The following is a 17,685-nucleotide window of genomic DNA, read 5'->3' as shown; positions in this document are numbered from 1 at the left end:
TGTCTATTGCATAGGACTACTATGCCACGTAACTTGGCTCTAACAGACTTCTGGGGACCTTTGCTAAATCCCTTTTCCTTTCTATGGGAAGGGGTCTTAAACTATTCTCGCACCTGTTGTAATGAACTCAGCCTCCCACCACCTATGGTGTTTCCAGGGTAAAGTGAAGATGACGCTGGAGATTCTGTCAGAGAAGGAAGCCCTAATCAAGCCAGCAGGGCGAGGCCACTCAGAACCCAACCAGTACCCTACACTTCATCCTCCCCTGTAAGGGTCCTGTGGGACAAAGGCACAAAATCTTTCTTCCTCATTCACAAAGCTGAGCTGCTAGGCCCGGCAATTTGAATAGGGTGGTGAACATTGGGCCTATAAGTGGAGAGAGGTTAATTACTTCCTAGCATCCTGGCTCAGGGCTCAGCTACAATCAGGAGAGAACAGCCTTGGTGAAGGGGAAGTGCGGGGCTGGGGACACACAAGTAAGCAGAAGTTGTTTTAAAAAAGAAAGCTCTTGGGTCCAGATTACTTGACCTGAAGGTTCTCTCTGCCCTCCATCCTCTGACATCTCCTCTGCTTATGGACAGACGACCTAACACCTCGTTCTTGTTTCGGATACCTGTTACAACCTTGTGTCACGTTTTCTGGAAACGCTACCACTTTAAAATCATAGCCGCTGCAATTATATTTATTATAGCACTTCTGCTGTTCAACTTTATCTATTCAGCCCCGGTGAGTGGCAATCCTGGGGACAGGGACAAAGGCACTAGTTGCTCTTGGGATGACTCTGAAGAGACAGCCTCAGGTCGCTACCTCAGGCTAACAGTTGCCTTTTCTCTCTAGCATTACTTGGCCATGAACTGGATCAAACCTGGACTTCGGCTGAGTGCTCCCCTTAAAATATATAGCAATGTCATCAATCCACCAAACACCCGCATTGCCAACCCTTCTGTCCTCACGGGCCAGCATCTGAACCTAAATCCTGCAACAGACCATGAGCTGAAATTCCTCCAGGGACCTATGAATCACCTGCAAGACATTTTTCCAGAACTTCCAGCCCTGCAAGACTAATTGGCCCAGGTCTGCTTGGCTTTTCTCCTGCCCATCACCAGCCTTACCCTTGGGCTTCCTACCAATCCCTCATTTCTATCTTCTAGGACATATGCAAGGGGCTAAGGATATTCTAGCCATTCTGTTCAGAAACCACTTCCAACAAGGACAGAGTTGTCATTTTCCCACTGAAGTAAACAAGTTTTGTCACAGAGTCACCTTGTAATTTTGGGGGTTGAAGACAACACGAAAAGCAAGACTCACAAGGACAGGGAACAGTGTCCTTTTTATACACCACCTCTAGTCTTCAGGGTCTCCTCCTCTCCAAGAGGCTCTGAAGTCAGAGGACAACCAAGAGAAAGGGGGACTGTGAGGAGAGAAATGGCTCACGTGGGGTAAGCAGCTTGCCAAAATCATTGTTCCCACCCCTACGGTACATGCACAAAAGAGCCATGCCACAGACCAGGCATCTCCCTCCTCTAGGGCACACCTAGGATTATGGGGCCCAGAACAGTATTTGGTCCCATTCACAATGGGAAATATTTATGTCTAAGAACAAAAAGCAAGAGCTAGGGCATGACCTGCCATGCTAGGTTAGACAGTTTCCTTGCATCACACATATCTCAAAGGCTGGCCCCATGCTGGGTGGGGACTGCATTTCATGTCTTCCCCATCCTGTTTAAAAACCCTCAAGGAGCCCATGAGCGGGGAAACATAAAAAACTCATCTCACACACATACCTCCCCCATGATGAGACCCCTTCCTCCCGCACCACTGCCTGGGCTATCTCAAGAGCTCACCTAGGTCCTCCCACCACAGGGGTCTAGCCAATCTCCCCCTGAGCTCAAAAAAGACAAAAGAGCTGTTTGCTTTGTCAGTTCTAACTGGTCCTAAGGCCAAGCTCCAGGTCACAGTTTGTGCTCTGGCACCCAATCCTGGAGCTGCTCTGCTCTTGTGGGGAAGGTCTTAGGAGGACCCCATTTTACTCCCACCTATAGGAGAGAACTGTGGCCTGTGATGCTCACTTACGCACATGGGAGGGACAGAAAAAAGCCCAACACGACAGAAACTTATACGCAGCCAAGGTGCCCTCCTTCCCTTCTGGACTGAGCTGAGGGCTTTCCCAACCCAAAAGAAGGCAGGGCAAGGGTTGACAGGCTTGGGGCTCAAAAGAAGGCCTAGACCTTCCCCCAAACCTACCCCTCAAAGGAAGGACACTGTTTGATTTCCATCAGCCATTTTAAGAATTTCCCTTAGGCTACAGAAGTACATGGCTAGGAGGGCTCAGAGCTCCAGGCCCTCCAGGGAGACTGGCCTATTGGCCAATTTAACCACAGGGCATACAGGTGAGCAGCACTTGACCCCTTGTCAGATAAGGCAGTGGAACAAGGATTGACCCACAGTGGATGACACTCAGCCTCTGTCACTTAATGAAAATGAACTCTTCCAGGCACAGATGACCAGGGTCTATTGCTCCCAGATTTGCAACAGGAGTTCAGCAACAGTTTCTTATCCATTAAGAAGAAGAAGCCAAGTTTCCTCTTTGGGGAGTATCCAAGCCGAGGCTATAAAAAGAAAGCTTCCTTACATTTTGAACACTCAAAGTGGGATTCTAAAAATCATGATAAACACAAAACATGCAGGCTCCAGAGTCCAGAAACATCTCCACATGGCAAATGTTGCTTTTGGTGTCAAAACATGGAGCTGGGCAGTTTCACAGTTACTCCTATTACATCCATGAAGTCTTCCAAGTTTCTCTTGACTTGCACACCGAGTGTGTCAAACCTGACTGAGGGCCTAAAGAAACCAACTGGGAAAGTCACAAACCAAGAGAGCCAAGTTTCACGCTAAAGAACAATCACTAGAGCAGTGAGCCAAAGCAAAAAGCCCTTTCCCCATGGCCACCTAATGAGGGTCAGCAAAACCTCAGTTTGTTCTGCAGCCCCAGGCTCCAAAAGACAGGCATCCAGATGTCTCTTCCAGCTCAGGCTGCATTTGGAGAGAGCGATGAACGGAGGGAGAAGGCAACGCAGGGAAGAAGTTTCCATCCAGATTTCTAACGAAAGTTCCTCAAGTGGACAGAGGCTTAGATGAAAAGCAATGAATGGAAGCCTGAAGGTCTGGGAAGTTATCAGTGTTGTATTCTTTGCAGATTTAAAAATGAAGTACAAGGATCCTCTGAGTCCAACAACAAGGCAGCCTGAGCTATGAAATTCTTTTCTGTGATTTGAGTACCATAACCGCATAAATTCTCTCTATCCTCTTAGCTCCCAAGTGGAAGGACTGCAGGGAAAGGCACGTCACAGCAGCACTGCCCTGGGGTAGGTGGGCTTTCTGAACCAGAGTCAGATGTCCCCATGGATTACCATGGTAATGCAGTGTCCCTGCATTCAAAGTTCCAGTGACAGAACAGAGTCCCTGACCAGCTGTTGGAGACTAGAGAAGGCCTGCCAGGCTATATGCTCAGGCCAGTGCCTGCTCCTCCCACACCTCATAGTGACAGCCACAGGGGCGGCAGTAGCAGGACGGCTCAGTAGAAACGCTTTCGGCTCTGTTCCTGCCATTTGTTGTAGAGTATGATACCAATGACAATGGCAAATACGGAAAACACCAGCGAGAAGAAGACGATGAGGAAGAGGGCCAGGCCACTCAGGGGCGGCAATGGGGCGGTCACTGAGGAAGCAAGAGAGAAGCAAGTCAGAATCAGGGAGCCCACCCAGCTGGGAAGATATAGAGTCTCCAGCTTGACGCCCATTTCTGGGAGCCAGAAATGATAGACTCTCCCTTTCAGGATGCCTCAATTTAAAAACTGAGCAGCCCTGGGGCGCCTGGGTGGCTTAGTCGATTGAGCGTCTGACTTCAGCTCAGGTTATGATCTCGTAGTCCGTGGGTTCGAGCCCCATGTCTGGCTCTGTGCTGACAGCTCAGAGCCTGGAGTTTGCTTTGGATTCTGTGTCTCCCTCTCTGTCTGCCCCTCCCCCACTTGTGCTCTGTCTCTCTCTCTCTCTCTCTCTCTCTCTCTCTCTCAAAAATAAAAATAAACATAAAAAACAACAAACAAACTGAGCAACCCTGCTCATCTGTAACACAGAGACAAGTGGAATGGAAGGAGCGCCTGCTCCATGTTCTTTAGTGGAAGAGCACAGAAACGAGACGGACCCACAAGCTGCAGGTGCAAGTCACCCCAGACCTTCCAGGTACGGTGACCTCCCTTGACCACGGGACCACTTCCCAGGATCCCCTGTGCTCACCCTCAGGCAGCTTCATGTTGTCCACTGAGGGCAGGAACACATCTCGATGCAGTTTCTCCTCTTCTGGGGTTCTCTCCACTGTCAGCTCAAACAACTTCAGGGAAATGACATCATGATTATCTAAAGGAGAAAAGCACAAGGAGGACCCAAACCACCTCAAACAGAGGTATCTTGGGACTTTCTTGGTTCAAGCTTCTGATCCACAGCTAACTAGCAATGACTTTGTTTCTTTTCGAAATTTACTTATTTTTTAAGTAATCTCTCCATGCAACATGGGGCTTGAACTCACAACACGGAGATAAGTGTCAGATGCTCTACTGACTGAGCAAGCCAGGCATCCCACTAGCAGTGATTGAGAAAAATGGTTGGAACCTGTTTTCTCATCTAAAATCAAGAATAGGGAACAGAGAGAATATTCTGTATTACTCAGGATTTAAAGTTTTTATCAACAAGCATACATTACCTATATAACTTTAAAACTTACACATAATGCAAGAATGAAAGCCCATATCATATGTGAAGCCTTGTAGTACAGTGAGGGAAGACACAGCACTATAGCTTCCCTTCCATGCAGACACACACACGCAAGACAGGAAAGGGCCTTGTGGCAGCTGATTACTAGGTCACAAGCAGGGCATAGCTACTGGCATGGCACACAGTTCCCTTCTGGACTAGGCCTAATTCTCTGCAGCTCCTTATAACTGTGACTCTGAATCTCACTAATAATTACAAGAGAAAGGATCAAGCAATTAAGGGCTCCTTTTTTTCCCTCTCTTTTTAAAGTATCATTAATAATGGGGGCACCTGGATGGCTCAGTTGTTTAAGCATCTGACTCTTGGTTTCGGCTCAAGTCATGATCTCTCAGTTCCTGATTTCGATCCCTGCATCAGGCTCTGTACTGACAGTGCAGAGGCTATTTGGGATCTCTCTCTGCTCCTCCCATTCTCCCTCTCTCTCTCAAAACAAATAAATAAACTTAAAAAAAAAGTATCATTAATAAACTCATAGATTCAAACATATTTGATGTGTTTCAATACACTGAACTTGTACAATCTTATAGGTGCTCAATGTGACCTATCTTTCTCCAGTGAGAGCCTATTCGAGTTGGCTTTTGAGTCCTTTTGCATGAACCCAGAAATGTCTGATTCTTTATTGCTTTCCTGGGAGGTTCCCAGTTTATCCATTTCCTGCCTCAGCCCTGGCATCAGCCATTTCTCCAAGAAGCTCTTGTTCTTTCCTTTTAGCATGAATTGGTATTGAGAGACCACAAATCTGAATGCTATGGGTGCTCATGGCTATTAGGGTTGGTTATTGGAGACTGGACTTCTTGCCATTTCCCTTTTTTTTTTTTTTTTTTCATTTTAACATATATTTTATTTAACCCAATATATCCAAAAAACTATCATTTCTACATGCAAATGATAGAAAAATTGTTGATGACATTACATTCATTTTCTAAGTCTTTGAAGTCTAGTGTGTATCCTACATTTATAGCACATGTCAGTTTGGAATCGCCCTATTTCAAGTGTCCAGTAGCCACCTACTACTATATACTACTATATACTATAGTAACTTGTTGCTACTATACTGGACAGTGTTGATCTAGATCATTGTTCTAGTTGACTTCTGACATGTGTATTGGGCCCAAAGGAAACTCTGATCCTCATAATGTAACACAAGAGAAATATATTTGCATAGGGTACTCTCTGCCCTCTCTGCTTCCAGCTGAGGAACTCCACTTTGGGGTGATAATTTGGGGACCCCTCAACCATTCCTTCCCCAAACTCTTTCCCAACTTGTGTCTTCTCAGCACATTTTGTCTTGACTTCTGGCAGAAGAGAGGAACCATATCATGTTCCCACTTTTTTCTTCCTCACACCTAGATGACATCCTTTGAACCAAGAAATTTAGAATTTTTGTATATGGGGGAAAATCCATCAATGTCTCACATACTAGGATTATTCCAATTGCAACTCTGTATGGTCCAGGCATGGTACACCAGGAAGCCTGGTGCACCATTTCTCTGTGATTCTCTCCACTCTGCCCTCTTCTGTGATCTTCATCTCCCAGCTGGTGGCAAGATGGCTGCCCCAGCTCCAGATATCCCACCCTCCCTCCCTTCCTGAAGAAGGAAGAGGGCCATTTCTATTATTAGGGTGGCATTTACAGCTGCTTAGATTCCTATCTTTAGCAGACTCCCAGAGAGGAAAAACTAGATTTGCCTTCAATTAGAAAAATGTTTTTGCTGTCAGGAATGAGTTTAAGCCATGAAACGATAAAAAGATGGGCCAATGCTCCTCACAATGTAGGGGCATCAAAGGCTGGGGGTACTGAAATGTGTCCTTTCTCAGCCATTTTCAACAATTCACTGCATAACAAGTAAGAAGATGTCAACAAGAAAGACCTTAAGAGAAAGACATAATTTGTATTTAGGGATATCCCACAGGCAGAGAACAGAGACTTGTTAACATAGGCATTATCACTAAACATCTAGAGCAAAGAACTCCTTAGGATAAAAATTACTCTACTTCACACTAGCTTTATTCATAATGAATTGTACTAGTCAAAAACCCCAAAAATTCAGTGCCTCACCTCTTCTCAAAAGAAGTTATGATTAAGGCTCAAGCCAAGGGAGAGAACAAACATATAAGAGGAAGTTACAAGTTGGGAACAAGTAGGAAGAAAATCCAGAGATAGAAAAGTAAAAGAACCACGCACTATTAATGCCACATAAATCAAGAACAGCTGGAGTTTCAGAGTAACTGGTCAAACCAGCTGAAGAGAGGACAAAGAATGGGGACTGAGAACAGAGTACCATGGTATGGCAAGGACGAAGCAGGTTTGAGAAGAGTAGTGCTAATGGCTTGACCGAGATGCATGGGAGGTCTGACTACAGGGTGGTAGAGCAGTGGATGGCCTGGAAACAGAAGCACCTGTGCACAGGACACATTCAGAAGTCTGAGCACAAAGGAAGATCTGGGGATGAGTTCGAAAAGGGAAGGCAGAGTCAAGGAATTCAAGGAAAAGCTTTGTTAAGAGAAGGGGCACCAGAGATATCAAAGTACAGAACTCAAAACACAGGCTTGATGAAGAGGCAAATACTACTTTGCATTAGCACCTACCATCTCCTAGAGCCAACTGGACTAGGATAACATAGGCCTGGGAGGGGTGGCGGGGGGGCGGGAGGCAGGTTAAGGATACAAAAATGTCAGAAGAGAGGCACTTCCTGGGTACTTGCTTCCCACAGTTCTGCTTGTCTGGCTTTCCCCTCTGAGAAGCCTCACCAAGGCCTGGCTATCGAGACATGACCTCACTCAGGACAAATAAAGAGTACATGGGAGACCCATGTACATAAAGAGTACCCGAGAGATCTCCAGTGATGGAGGAGGTACCAAAGTAGTAGCCCCGGGGCAGACGAACCCCTGGCACCTCAATGCAGTCCCTCCACTCATGCTTGCCATCGATGTCCATCATTATCTAGAATAAAAAGAAGAGATAAATCAGGGCCATGAAAGCAGGTGCAAGGCAGACCATACCACTAACTGGTCCAGAAAACAAGGACTCACCGTCAGATGCCTCTTGACATAGCGAATCACAAGGAAGGTGTCATAATGCAGATTGCGGACAATGGCTGTACAGCCCCCCAGCTCTGTAGGCCGCCCATCCCGCTCATGATCGTAGCTGAGGGAGCCATTGTTCACCATGGCTGAGATGTAAGGGAATACCCGCTGGGAAAGCAGGGAAGGAAAAGCAGAGGACAGTAAGGAAGTACTCTTAGGAATGCCTGTACAAATAGCAACAGAATTGCACACATACAAGCTGAGCCCTTTCCAGCAGACCAGATGACCATTCTGCCTCATCATTAGCGGCTCCCCAAAACCCACTCTCAGATGGTCACTCAAAGGATATAGCCCAGGAAGCAACTGAACTCTGTACTTGCCTTCAGGAATCTCCTTGCTACTAATGTGGGGTGGGTCTGAAATGGCCCCTCTGGAGTCTTGACTTGAATCCTTCCAGAGATCCCTATTTGGCATTTACACATGACTCAGGACTGGTGGTTTTCTTTCTATGTATATATACCTATCTCCCCAACTTCCATGTAAACTCCTTGAAGAAAAAAATCACTTATACTTCCTTATGTGTCTCCACCTTCCATCCCTCCCAAACCCCCTTCACCCACCCCTACTTATCCCCAGGGTAAGCATTTTGCATATAGCAGATACTCTGAAAATACCTGTTTGATCAGGAAAACCTTTCCATTCTGGATAGCTCCTTTCAAATTCTCAAATCCTATAAGCATATGATGGATGCCATGTGGATTAGGACTCAGAAACAGCACTGCCAGAACCAGGCTGCCAGATGGTGTTCTCCAGCCACAACTGTTCATAGTTGAAAGACCTTCCAGCCCACTTCAGCTTCACCTACACATAACTTCTGCCAGCAATACCCTCCCACTCCCACTACCCATTTCCCACCAACTTCAGAGGCTTTCTCTCTCTCCAGTAGAGTTGTAGGAGGGAATGCTTCCTCAAAAATGATGCCCTAACTATTTAAGAACCAGCCCAGTGCTGAGGCAGTGCAGAGGCAGGGTGATGAAAGGAGAGGAAACATGACACATGACACATGCCACTTCTTTGGTGACTTCCTCATTGCCCTCAACAGTCAACATGCAAGGTGGAGATGCAGTCAAAATCAGAGAATGGTGATTCAAGACAACAGCCACATGGGTGTGAACAGGGGCAAATGGTGGATGGACACGCAGGGAATAAGGGATGGCCATGGTGGGTCAAGACTGAGTACCTGGACTCCTGGAGAATATCGCCTCTTCTGGGCCTGAGAGGGTCCAGCAGGTTATTATAAAAATGAGAGAGGACACAGAAGACAGGAGACCAGGTCAGAAAGAAACAGCCATGGAAGAGCTTTGACCCAGCTGTGGTGGATGAGCAAACCAATCTAAATCCCCAAACAGAAATGTAGGGTCTGTGGAGGGCATTTAGCAAGTCCTTACACCCCTCAAAATTGTGGGCAAAACTGTGCATAGAGGCTTGTTTGTTTTCTAAGGAGAGGGTCTGTTAGTATCAATCCCAAAGGGGCCCACTAGGAATACCTCTGAGGCTTTCAGAAACTTTATAATATAAACACACAGCACTACATTATGCCAGAAGGCCCCACTTATGTCTCTGAGTCAGAAGGCCAGGCCACATGTTTTGTCTGTATCCAGAAGACAGTATTTCTATAAGAAGGGGAGAGACAGGACTGACAAATAGGGCTAACTTCTTTCGAATTCAAGATGGCCTTTACTACCCAGAATCTCAGGATACAGCTGTTGCCCAAAAGACAAAAATCCTACCACTTGAGAGACAATGAAGTTAACTCTAATCCAAAGGGATCATCTACCCTCTAAGTGAGCTTTATGGACATATATTTTCCAAATAGCTATTGTCATTCTACAACATGTGGGTAAGGAAGAAGCTCCATGGAAGCATGGTGGCATGGTAGATTTAGAAAAACCCCGAGGCTTGAGGGTATTCAGCTTTGCTCTAGAAAACTGCTACGGTTCTAAGCTAGAAGCAACAAGAGGTATGTTGCTGAGCAACAAGCTCAGGCCAGGCCTGCCCTACGGGAAGGATGTGTGAGGGTGTAGAGCCCGAAGCATTTCTTCCTCTAACACTTAGTGAGCACCTATTAGGAGCTAGGCACTGTTCCAGATACTGGGGTTCAATGGAAAACCAGACAGACTGGTATCTGCTGTCACGGAGCGGACACAGAGTAGAAGAGACAAACAATAAACAAGCAAATAAAATTATTTCAGAGAGAGGGGTACCTGGCTGGCTCAGTTGGAAAAGAAGCACGCAACTCATGATCTCGGGGTCGTGAGTTTGAGCCCAAAGGTTGGGTGTAGAAGATTATTTAAATAAAACTCTTTTAAAAAATTATTTCAGAGAGGGATAATGCTATGATGAAAAATAAAAGAGGTAACAAGATAGGCTACTGAGGGAATAGCTCTCTGAGGAGATAACATCTGAGCTGAGGCCCTAGTCGTTAGAGCCACCAAAAGATCTGTAGGTGTAAGAAGCATGAGGTTGGCATATTTGGGGACTAGAAGACGCCAGTGTCTGAAACGCAGCCAGTGAGGGAGAGGTGGGTGTGAGCTTAGGCACAAACCAGATCACGCTGGGCCTTGGAAGCCACAGTGAGGACCGTAGGGTAAGCCCCCCACTGCTCTGCTCTTATGCCACTGGTGGAATATGCACAGGACTACAGAAAGGTACAAAATGAATCAGTGGATGACTAAATTCCCCAAACTACTCTTCCACAACTATCATTTGGAACAAGGGAATTATGAGTATGTTGTCAAGCAGAGTACAGAAACGGGCTTCTGACAAGAACACTCATCACTTCAGTGAACAATTAGGGAAAAGGGAGTAACAATGCCCTGGGTAGCCCATTTATTGACCCTAGTACGCATGATCAGAAGTTTATGTTGCACCTTTCAAAAGGGTGCCTCAGACAACTGTCCTTAACTGACAGCAGCCTTCCTCTTCCCAAGGCTGGTGAGGCATCCGATTATCCAGGAATAGCCAGAGGTAAGCTGGCCCCCAGCATCACCTGCGGGAGTTTCCCAGTTGCACATACATGTGGGGCCCTCAAAGAGTCTCAGTTATAGGTCTAGAGGGGGGCACAGGCTTATGTATTTTTCAAAAAGCACCACAGACAGTTGTGATATACAACCAAGTTTAAGAAACACTGCACCAGACACAGCGCCCCACACCTTTGGAGCCAGAATCTGTCTACTTCAGCAACTCGTGACACGGCCTTCAACTTTTCACCTCATACTAGTAGTAAGTCTTTAAATGCCCTCTTATTTTCCATGCCCAGTCAGGAGTTCTTAAGTGTTCCTTGGGAAGCCACTAATTTCACACAGCAGCTCATTTTCTTTCCTTGGAAAGCAGCCTATATATAGCAAGAACCAAAGGCTGAAGAATCACTCGGACTCAAGCAGGGTGGTAGTTTCATTCCTAATTTAAGAGTCACTAAAAATTAGGCACTCCTACCTATCATCCAAATGATTATTGACTGTAGGGTGAAGGAATATTTCCAAATTTTTGTACTACGAGGACACTTCAAAAAAAAAAAGAACCCCCTACATGGTAATTGTACCTTCAGCCTACCTTGACTGAAGGGAGACCCATGAACTTGTGGATTTATGGATCCTATGCTAAAACTCCACAGATCCCAAGCACACAAGTAGTGTAAACCACTAGACAGAAAAAGGTGCCCACACGGCCTCTGTAATCAGGGAGACCTGGGTTCTAACTGCAGTTATGCCACTCAGGGCTGTATAACCTTGGGTGGATTACATTAGCTCTTTGAGATTCCATTTCCTCCCTGTAAGCAGGCAGAATAACACAGAGCTCACAGGGCTGATCGTGAAGATACAACGAGATATGTAAAGCATTTAGTACAGTGTCTGGCATTCAGGAGGGAGTCAATAAACATTCATTTAATCAAAGACTAATGAATTTCTAGACAGAAACACTATTCACAGGTGCTCATATATAAGCACAAAGCCAGGGACACCTGGGTGGCTCAGCTGGTTAAACGGCTGACTCTTTTTTTTTTTTTTTTTTAAGCAGCTGACTCTTGATTTCAGCTCAGGTCATGCATGATCTCACAGTTTATGAGATTGAGCCTCACGTCTGGCTCTGAGCTGACAGCAGGGAACCCGCATGGGATTCTCACTCTTCCTTTCCCTCTGCCCCTTCCTGGCTCTTGTGCACACACGCTCTCTCAAAATAAATAAATAAGTTTTTAAATAAATTAATTAAATAAGCACAAAGCCAAATATGCATCTTCTAGAGAAGGCCATTGGCTGCCACACACCAGTAAAATCTCCAAAAATATCTTGGGGATTAATGGGTTTGCCTTTTATGACCTACTAAACATTAAAATAGAACAACCATCTATAATAAATATTTTGAAAAGAACACCAAAAGGGGCGCCTGGGTGGCTCAGTCGGTTGAGTGACCGGCTTTGGCTCAGATCATGATCTCACGGTTTTCGAGTTCAAGCCCCACGTCGGGCTCTGTGCTGACAGCTCAGAGCCTGGAGCCTGCTTCTGATTCTGTCTCCCTCTCTCTCTCTGCCCCTCCCCCACTCATGCTCTGTCTCTGTCTCAGAAATGAATAAACATTAAAAAAAAATTTTATGAAAAGAACACCAAAAGAGGGGCAACTGGGTGGCTCAGTGGGTTAAGTGTCTGACTTCAGCTCAAGTCACGACCTCACAGTTCATGAGTTTGAGCCCTGCGTCAGGCTCTGCACTAACAATGTGGAGCCTAGTTAGGATTCTTTCTCTCCCTCTCTCTCTCTACCCTCTCCCAGTTGCATGCACACCCTCTCTCTTTCAAAATAAATGTAAAAAGTCGGGGCGCCTGGGTGGCTCAGTCGGTTAAGAATCAGACTTCGGTTCAAGTCATGATCTCAGTTAGTGAGCTCGAGCCCCGCGTCGGGCTCTGTGCTGATAGCTCAGAGCCTGGAGCCTGCTTGGCATTCTGTGTCTCCCTCTCTTTCTACCTCTCTCCCACTCACACTGTCTCTCAAAAATAAACATAAAAAATTTTTTTTTAATGTAAAAAGTTAAAAAAAAAGAACTATATATTTTCACAATAAACAATTTAGCATTTATGAAAATTCATTTCACTGTTCCTATTTGTTAGACCAGTGACACTTGTTACCAACCAATATGAGTTCATGAACCTTTAGGAGCCGCTCTCTTAGAGCAGTTTTTTCCAATCTGAGGCATCATGCAGTTGGGTAAGCTGGCCAAGTTTGCTCTCTGGAACATAGACATGAAGAAAAAGAGGGTGAGGAAGAGAGGGAGAAAACAGCCACAACCACTATTGCCAAGATGTCTGCACAATGTTCCTTGAGAATGCCAGTTAGTGGTATGAATGAGAAGAGCTAGCACTTTGGAACACTTCCTCTGTGCCACGCACTGTGCTCAGTCATGTACACACACCTATTTATTTAATCCCCACAGCTTTAAGGGGTGGGATTAGTATCCCCATTTGACTGGTAAGAAAACTTGTGTAAGTAGTAAAACCAGAATTTGAAGCCAGGTAGTCTGGCCCCAGAACACTGGCTCAGTCACTGTGCTTTCGTATATACTGTTAGAAACCAAAAAACAAAACAACAAAAACCCTAGGTCTCTAATATACCTTGAAACACAGAAATATTAGAGGATGCTTCCAGAGTTTAAAAAAGGAATGAGATGACAACTGAATAGGACAGAGAATCTGGGGTTTTCTTTTACTACAAAGGGCATAGTGGGACAATTGGTGAAAGTTGAGTAAAGTCAGTAGATTAAAAATAGTACTGTTATCACTGCTAAGTTCCTGATTTTAGTCACTGTGCTGTGGCTGTGTAAGAGAACTCATTTGTAGGAAAAACAAGTATTTAGGATTAAGAGAGCATGACAGAAGGCAATTTACTCTTAAATAGTTCCGAAAAAAACTATACACACCTGCATGAGTGCATGCACACCCACACATAGAAAGGTAAAAGAAAAGGACAAAGCAAATGTAATGAAACGTTATTTGGGATAATCTAGGTGAAGAACATTCCTGAATTCTTTGTTGTGTTCTTGTAACTTATCTCTAAGTCTGAAACTCTATCAAAATAAAAAATTTTTAAAGATTAATCTGAATCTAGGGGTGCCTGGATGGCTCAGTCGGTTAAACATCCGACTTCAGCTCAGGTCATGATCTCACGGTCCGTGAGTTCAAGCCCTGCATCAGGCTCTGCACCGACAGCTCAGAGCCTGGAGCCTGCTTCAGATTCTGTCTCTGGCTCTCCCTCCCCCTCCCCCACTTGTGCTCTGTCTCTGTTTCTCAAGTAAATAAACATTTTTAAAAAATAGGAAAAAAAAAAAACAAACCCATGTTGGGGCACCTGGGTGGCTCAGTTGGTTAAGCATCTGACTCTTGATATCAGCTCAGGTCATGATCTTGGGGTTTGTGGGTTTGAGCGCTACATCCAGCTCTACACGCTACAGTGTGGAGCCTGCCTGAGATTCTCTCTCCCTCTCTCTCTCTCTTCCCCTCCCCTGCTCTCTCTTTCCTTCTCTCTCAAAAATTAATAAACTTAAAAAAATAAAAACACATTATATTAAAACCCACTGACACACACTCTGCTCAATATAATGTAATGTTTTTGTTTTTATAAAGATGTTTGTACGCTTTTTGTTTTAGCCTTTTCTGATTTTTTAAAAATCAGCTTTTATATAAAAATAAGAATTAAACAAATACCTCTTCTACAGCATCTCTTTCCACATCCCTATTGGATCCTCCCCTCGGTTACTAGTGGAACACACTGCCGCTTCCACAGATAAACACTTTTCAGACTTTCAAAATGCTGTAAGCCACCTGTCCTTCAGGTCCTTCATCTACTTCACTTTTTACACAGGGATCTGTATGAAGAGGTGACTGGTTAGCTCAGCAATACCACCCTATTCAGTGGGTAACAAGACCAGTGAAATTCTCACATTACTGGGCAGCATGAGAAGGTCCCTACCCTACTGCCCCCTAACTATTACTAACCTATACTACTGACTATATCCCCAAGTCTCAAAGCTTCTTAAATGGAGGACACAGAAACATGACACCTCCAAGCCGCTGCCTGCCTGGAAGAACTTCACATTCCTGAACATTATCCTTATCTCTTAAACTCATGGAATCATTTTAATCCCATGGATCTTAGTTGTGACCCCACTAGAATAAACCCAAATAACATAACTTGAGGACTTCGATAGAGCGCTCTAGAATTGGGAAACTCTTTTTTGTTTAATGTTTGGTTATTTTGAGAGAGAGACAGTGAGCAGGGGAGGAGCAGAGAGGGAGGGAGGTAGAGAATCCCAAGCAAGCTCTGTACTGTCAGCACAGAGCCCAATGTTGGGCTTAAACTCACGAACAGTAAGATCATGACCTGAGCCAAAATCAGGAGTCGGACACTTAACCGACTGAGCCACCCAGGTGCCCTAAAATCAGGAAACTTTAAACTTGAGGTATGCCCGAAACCCAAAACACTTGACTTATAACCTACCTACCCACATTACAAGTGCCAAGATTTAGAATATCGTCTAATGTGTATGCCTTAATTTCACTGCTACCCATCATTCTGATAGTATGTGACTATTTCTTGTTAATGAGAAGAGGTATCAATTTTCTAGATCTTGTCTACAGTTCTACTTTGGGGAGTCCATAAAACTCCTAAAAACATAGGCAAAATCCTACATCTCCTGCACCTTGCTATGGGCCTACCACTTGCATCATATTGTCAAAACCCAAAGAAAGGTGAAGAACTAACCCAGAGCTAAGTGTCCTCTGGAGCACTGGTTCTTGCTTTCTTCTTCCTCTTTCCCTCTTGCACTGTCTCAAAAAAGAAACATTCTCTTCTCCTCACCTCCATTCAATTCTTCCTTCAAAATTGTATGTAGAAAGCCATACATTTCTACTTCCCTTGAAAACTAGCTCTCAGTGTAGCTCAGCCTTGATGCTTAATCACATCTAGGGAACTTGCCAAAATTCCCTGGACCCCGTTTCCAAAGGAGTCTCTCTTTGAAAACACTGCCTCACCTAGGACTGAAAAAAAACCCAAGTCACATCCAAGCTGAAGGATAACAAGAGAATTTAAGGTGCTGTGGAGTTCCCTTACTGATTCAAAGATTCTTTCTGACAACAGACAGACCAAGAGGGATCAGTATCTTCATCACTTGAAAGAATGTGTTTTTTAAATGGATGGCATTGTATTATCAATTTTCTTCCTGTTTCAAAAGAGAAAAAACAGTCATCACATTAAGAAAATATGGGAAACACCTCGTAGACTAGACAAATTAGACTTCTAAGCTGGCGTGATCTCGGAAGAGCAGTGAGCTTTTCTTCCTACTCTCTACCCTGCTGTTTCTGCCTCCTGGGGTAAGACCCAAATACAAATCTCACCAGTAAGAATAAGGGCCAAGGCTCAAAGGACTGCACTTCTGTGCTCTCATTCAAGGATAGCCTCTTGTCATCATACTCTAATTTCAACTGAAGGAAGACATTCCTGCTCCAAGACTGCTACTGAGTTCCCTGCAACTTTTCACCAATATCTGGGTTCTCATGAGAAACTGATGACCATCAGCTGATGACTTCATAATGCCAAGAAAAGATCAGGTCATGTTTCAATCAATGTTTTTTAAAAATAGTGATACTAGGATATAATTCATATACCACATAATTCACCTAAAGCCTATAATTCAATGGCTTTTAGTACATTCACAGAGTTAAGGTTATGATTACCACAATCAATTTTAGGACATTTTCATCACCCCAAAAAGAAACCCCATGTCCACCAGCAGTCACTCCCCACCCCTACCGCCAGGCAACCATTCATCTACTTTCTATCTTTATAGATTTGCCTATTCTAAACATTTCATATATATGGGATCATACAATATGTGGTCTTTTGTGACTGGCTTCTTTCACTTAGCATAATGTATTCAAGTGTCATTCACATTAGAGAACCTATCAATGGTTCCTTTCTTTTTTAATGCTCAATGATATTCCATTGTATGAATATATATTGTTTACTCATTAGTTGATAAAACATTGAGTTGTAACTGTTTTTGGCTATTATGAACAATGTTGCTATGAACATTCATATAACTTTTTGTGCAGACATGATTTCAATTTCTCTTGGGTATATACACCTAGGAGTGGAATTGCTGGATGATACAAACTCTGTATTTAGACATTTGAAGAACTGCCCAACTGTTCTCCAAAACAACTGCCCCATTTACATTCCCACCAGCAATGTATGAGAGTTCCAATTATTCCACATCCTTGCCAGCACTTGTTATCCTCTGTCTTTATTTTAGCTATGACTAAATAGCCATGGGTGGGTGTTAAGTAGCATCTCATTTGGTTTTGATTTGTATGTTCCTAGTGGCTAAAGATGTTGAGCATTTTTTTATGTTTATCAACCTTTTGTATATCTTCTGTGGGGAAATACCTATTCGGGTCCTTTGGCCTTTTTTTTTTTAAGATTTTATTCTCAGGGGCATCTGGGTGGCTCAGTCAGTTGAGTCTGACTTCAGCTCAGGTCATGATCTCACGGTTCGTGGGTTCAAGCTCTGCATTGGGCTCTATGCTGACAGCTCAGAGCCTGGAGCCTGCTTCAGATTTGGTGTCTTCCTCTTCTCCCTGCTCCTCCCAGCTCACACTCTGTCTGTCTGTCTCTCAAATAAAATAAAAGCATTAAAAACAAAATTTATTTTTGAGTAATCTCTACACCCAATATGGGGCTCAAATTCACAACCCCCAGATCAAGAGTCACGTGGTTCACCAACTGA

At 44.4% G+C, this 17,685-nt stretch overlaps 2 protein-coding genes and 1 long non-coding RNA gene across 17 annotated transcripts in view; 1 reads left to right on the top strand and 2 right to left on the bottom strand.

Moving 5' to 3' along the window:
- FER1L5 (fer-1 like family member 5) overlaps positions 1–1,259 on the top strand; it is a 52,859-nt gene extending 51,600 nt beyond the window's left edge. For 6 of the 7 annotated variants that reach the window (XM_042932099.1, XM_042932096.1, XM_042932097.1 and 3 more), the window contains 3 exons: positions 158–267; positions 582–726; positions 838–1,259. In XM_042932099.1, the coding sequence (XP_042788033.1) occupies positions 158–267; positions 582–726; positions 838–1,065 (483 nt within the window). In that variant the 3' untranslated portion in view covers positions 1,066–1,259. The remainder of the gene's footprint in view (positions 1–157; positions 268–581; positions 727–837) is intronic. The other variant, XM_042932094.1, reaches the window with a different exon arrangement.
- Positions 1,260–1,560: 301 nt separating this feature from the next.
- Positions 1,561–17,685, bottom strand: part of LMAN2L (lectin, mannose binding 2 like) — a 30,522-nt gene continuing 14,397 nt past the window's right edge. For 5 of the 9 annotated variants that reach the window (XM_042932119.1, XM_042932120.1, XM_042932122.1 and 2 more), the window contains 4 exons: positions 7,863–8,024; positions 7,659–7,773; positions 4,296–4,415; positions 1,561–3,717 (listed from right to left, as the gene is read on the bottom strand). In XM_042932119.1, the coding sequence (XP_042788053.1) occupies positions 3,575–3,717; positions 4,296–4,415; positions 7,659–7,773; positions 7,863–8,024 (540 nt within the window). In that variant the 3' untranslated portion in view covers positions 1,561–3,574. Of the gene's footprint in view, positions 3,718–4,295; positions 4,416–7,658; positions 7,774–7,862; positions 8,025–9,096; positions 9,130–17,685 lie in introns of all 9 variants that reach the window. The other 4 variants (XM_042932117.1, XM_042932123.1, XM_042932118.1 and 1 more) reach the window with 1 other exon arrangement.
- Positions 15,311–16,948, bottom strand: LOC122215981. The gene is made up of 3 exons (XR_006200635.1): positions 16,295–16,948; positions 16,011–16,119; positions 15,311–15,937 (listed from the first exon to the last, which is right to left on the bottom strand). It is a non-coding gene; the product is annotated as an uncharacterized LOC122215981 (long non-coding RNA).

Source organism: Panthera leo, chromosome A3 (assembly GCF_018350215.1).
Source record: "Panthera leo isolate Ple1 chromosome A3, P.leo_Ple1_pat1.1, whole genome shotgun sequence".
Lineage (NCBI taxonomy): Eukaryota > Metazoa > Chordata > Mammalia > Carnivora > Felidae > Panthera > Panthera leo.
Note: the sequence above shows the minus strand (reverse complement) of the source record. Positions and strands in the feature narration are given on the sequence as shown.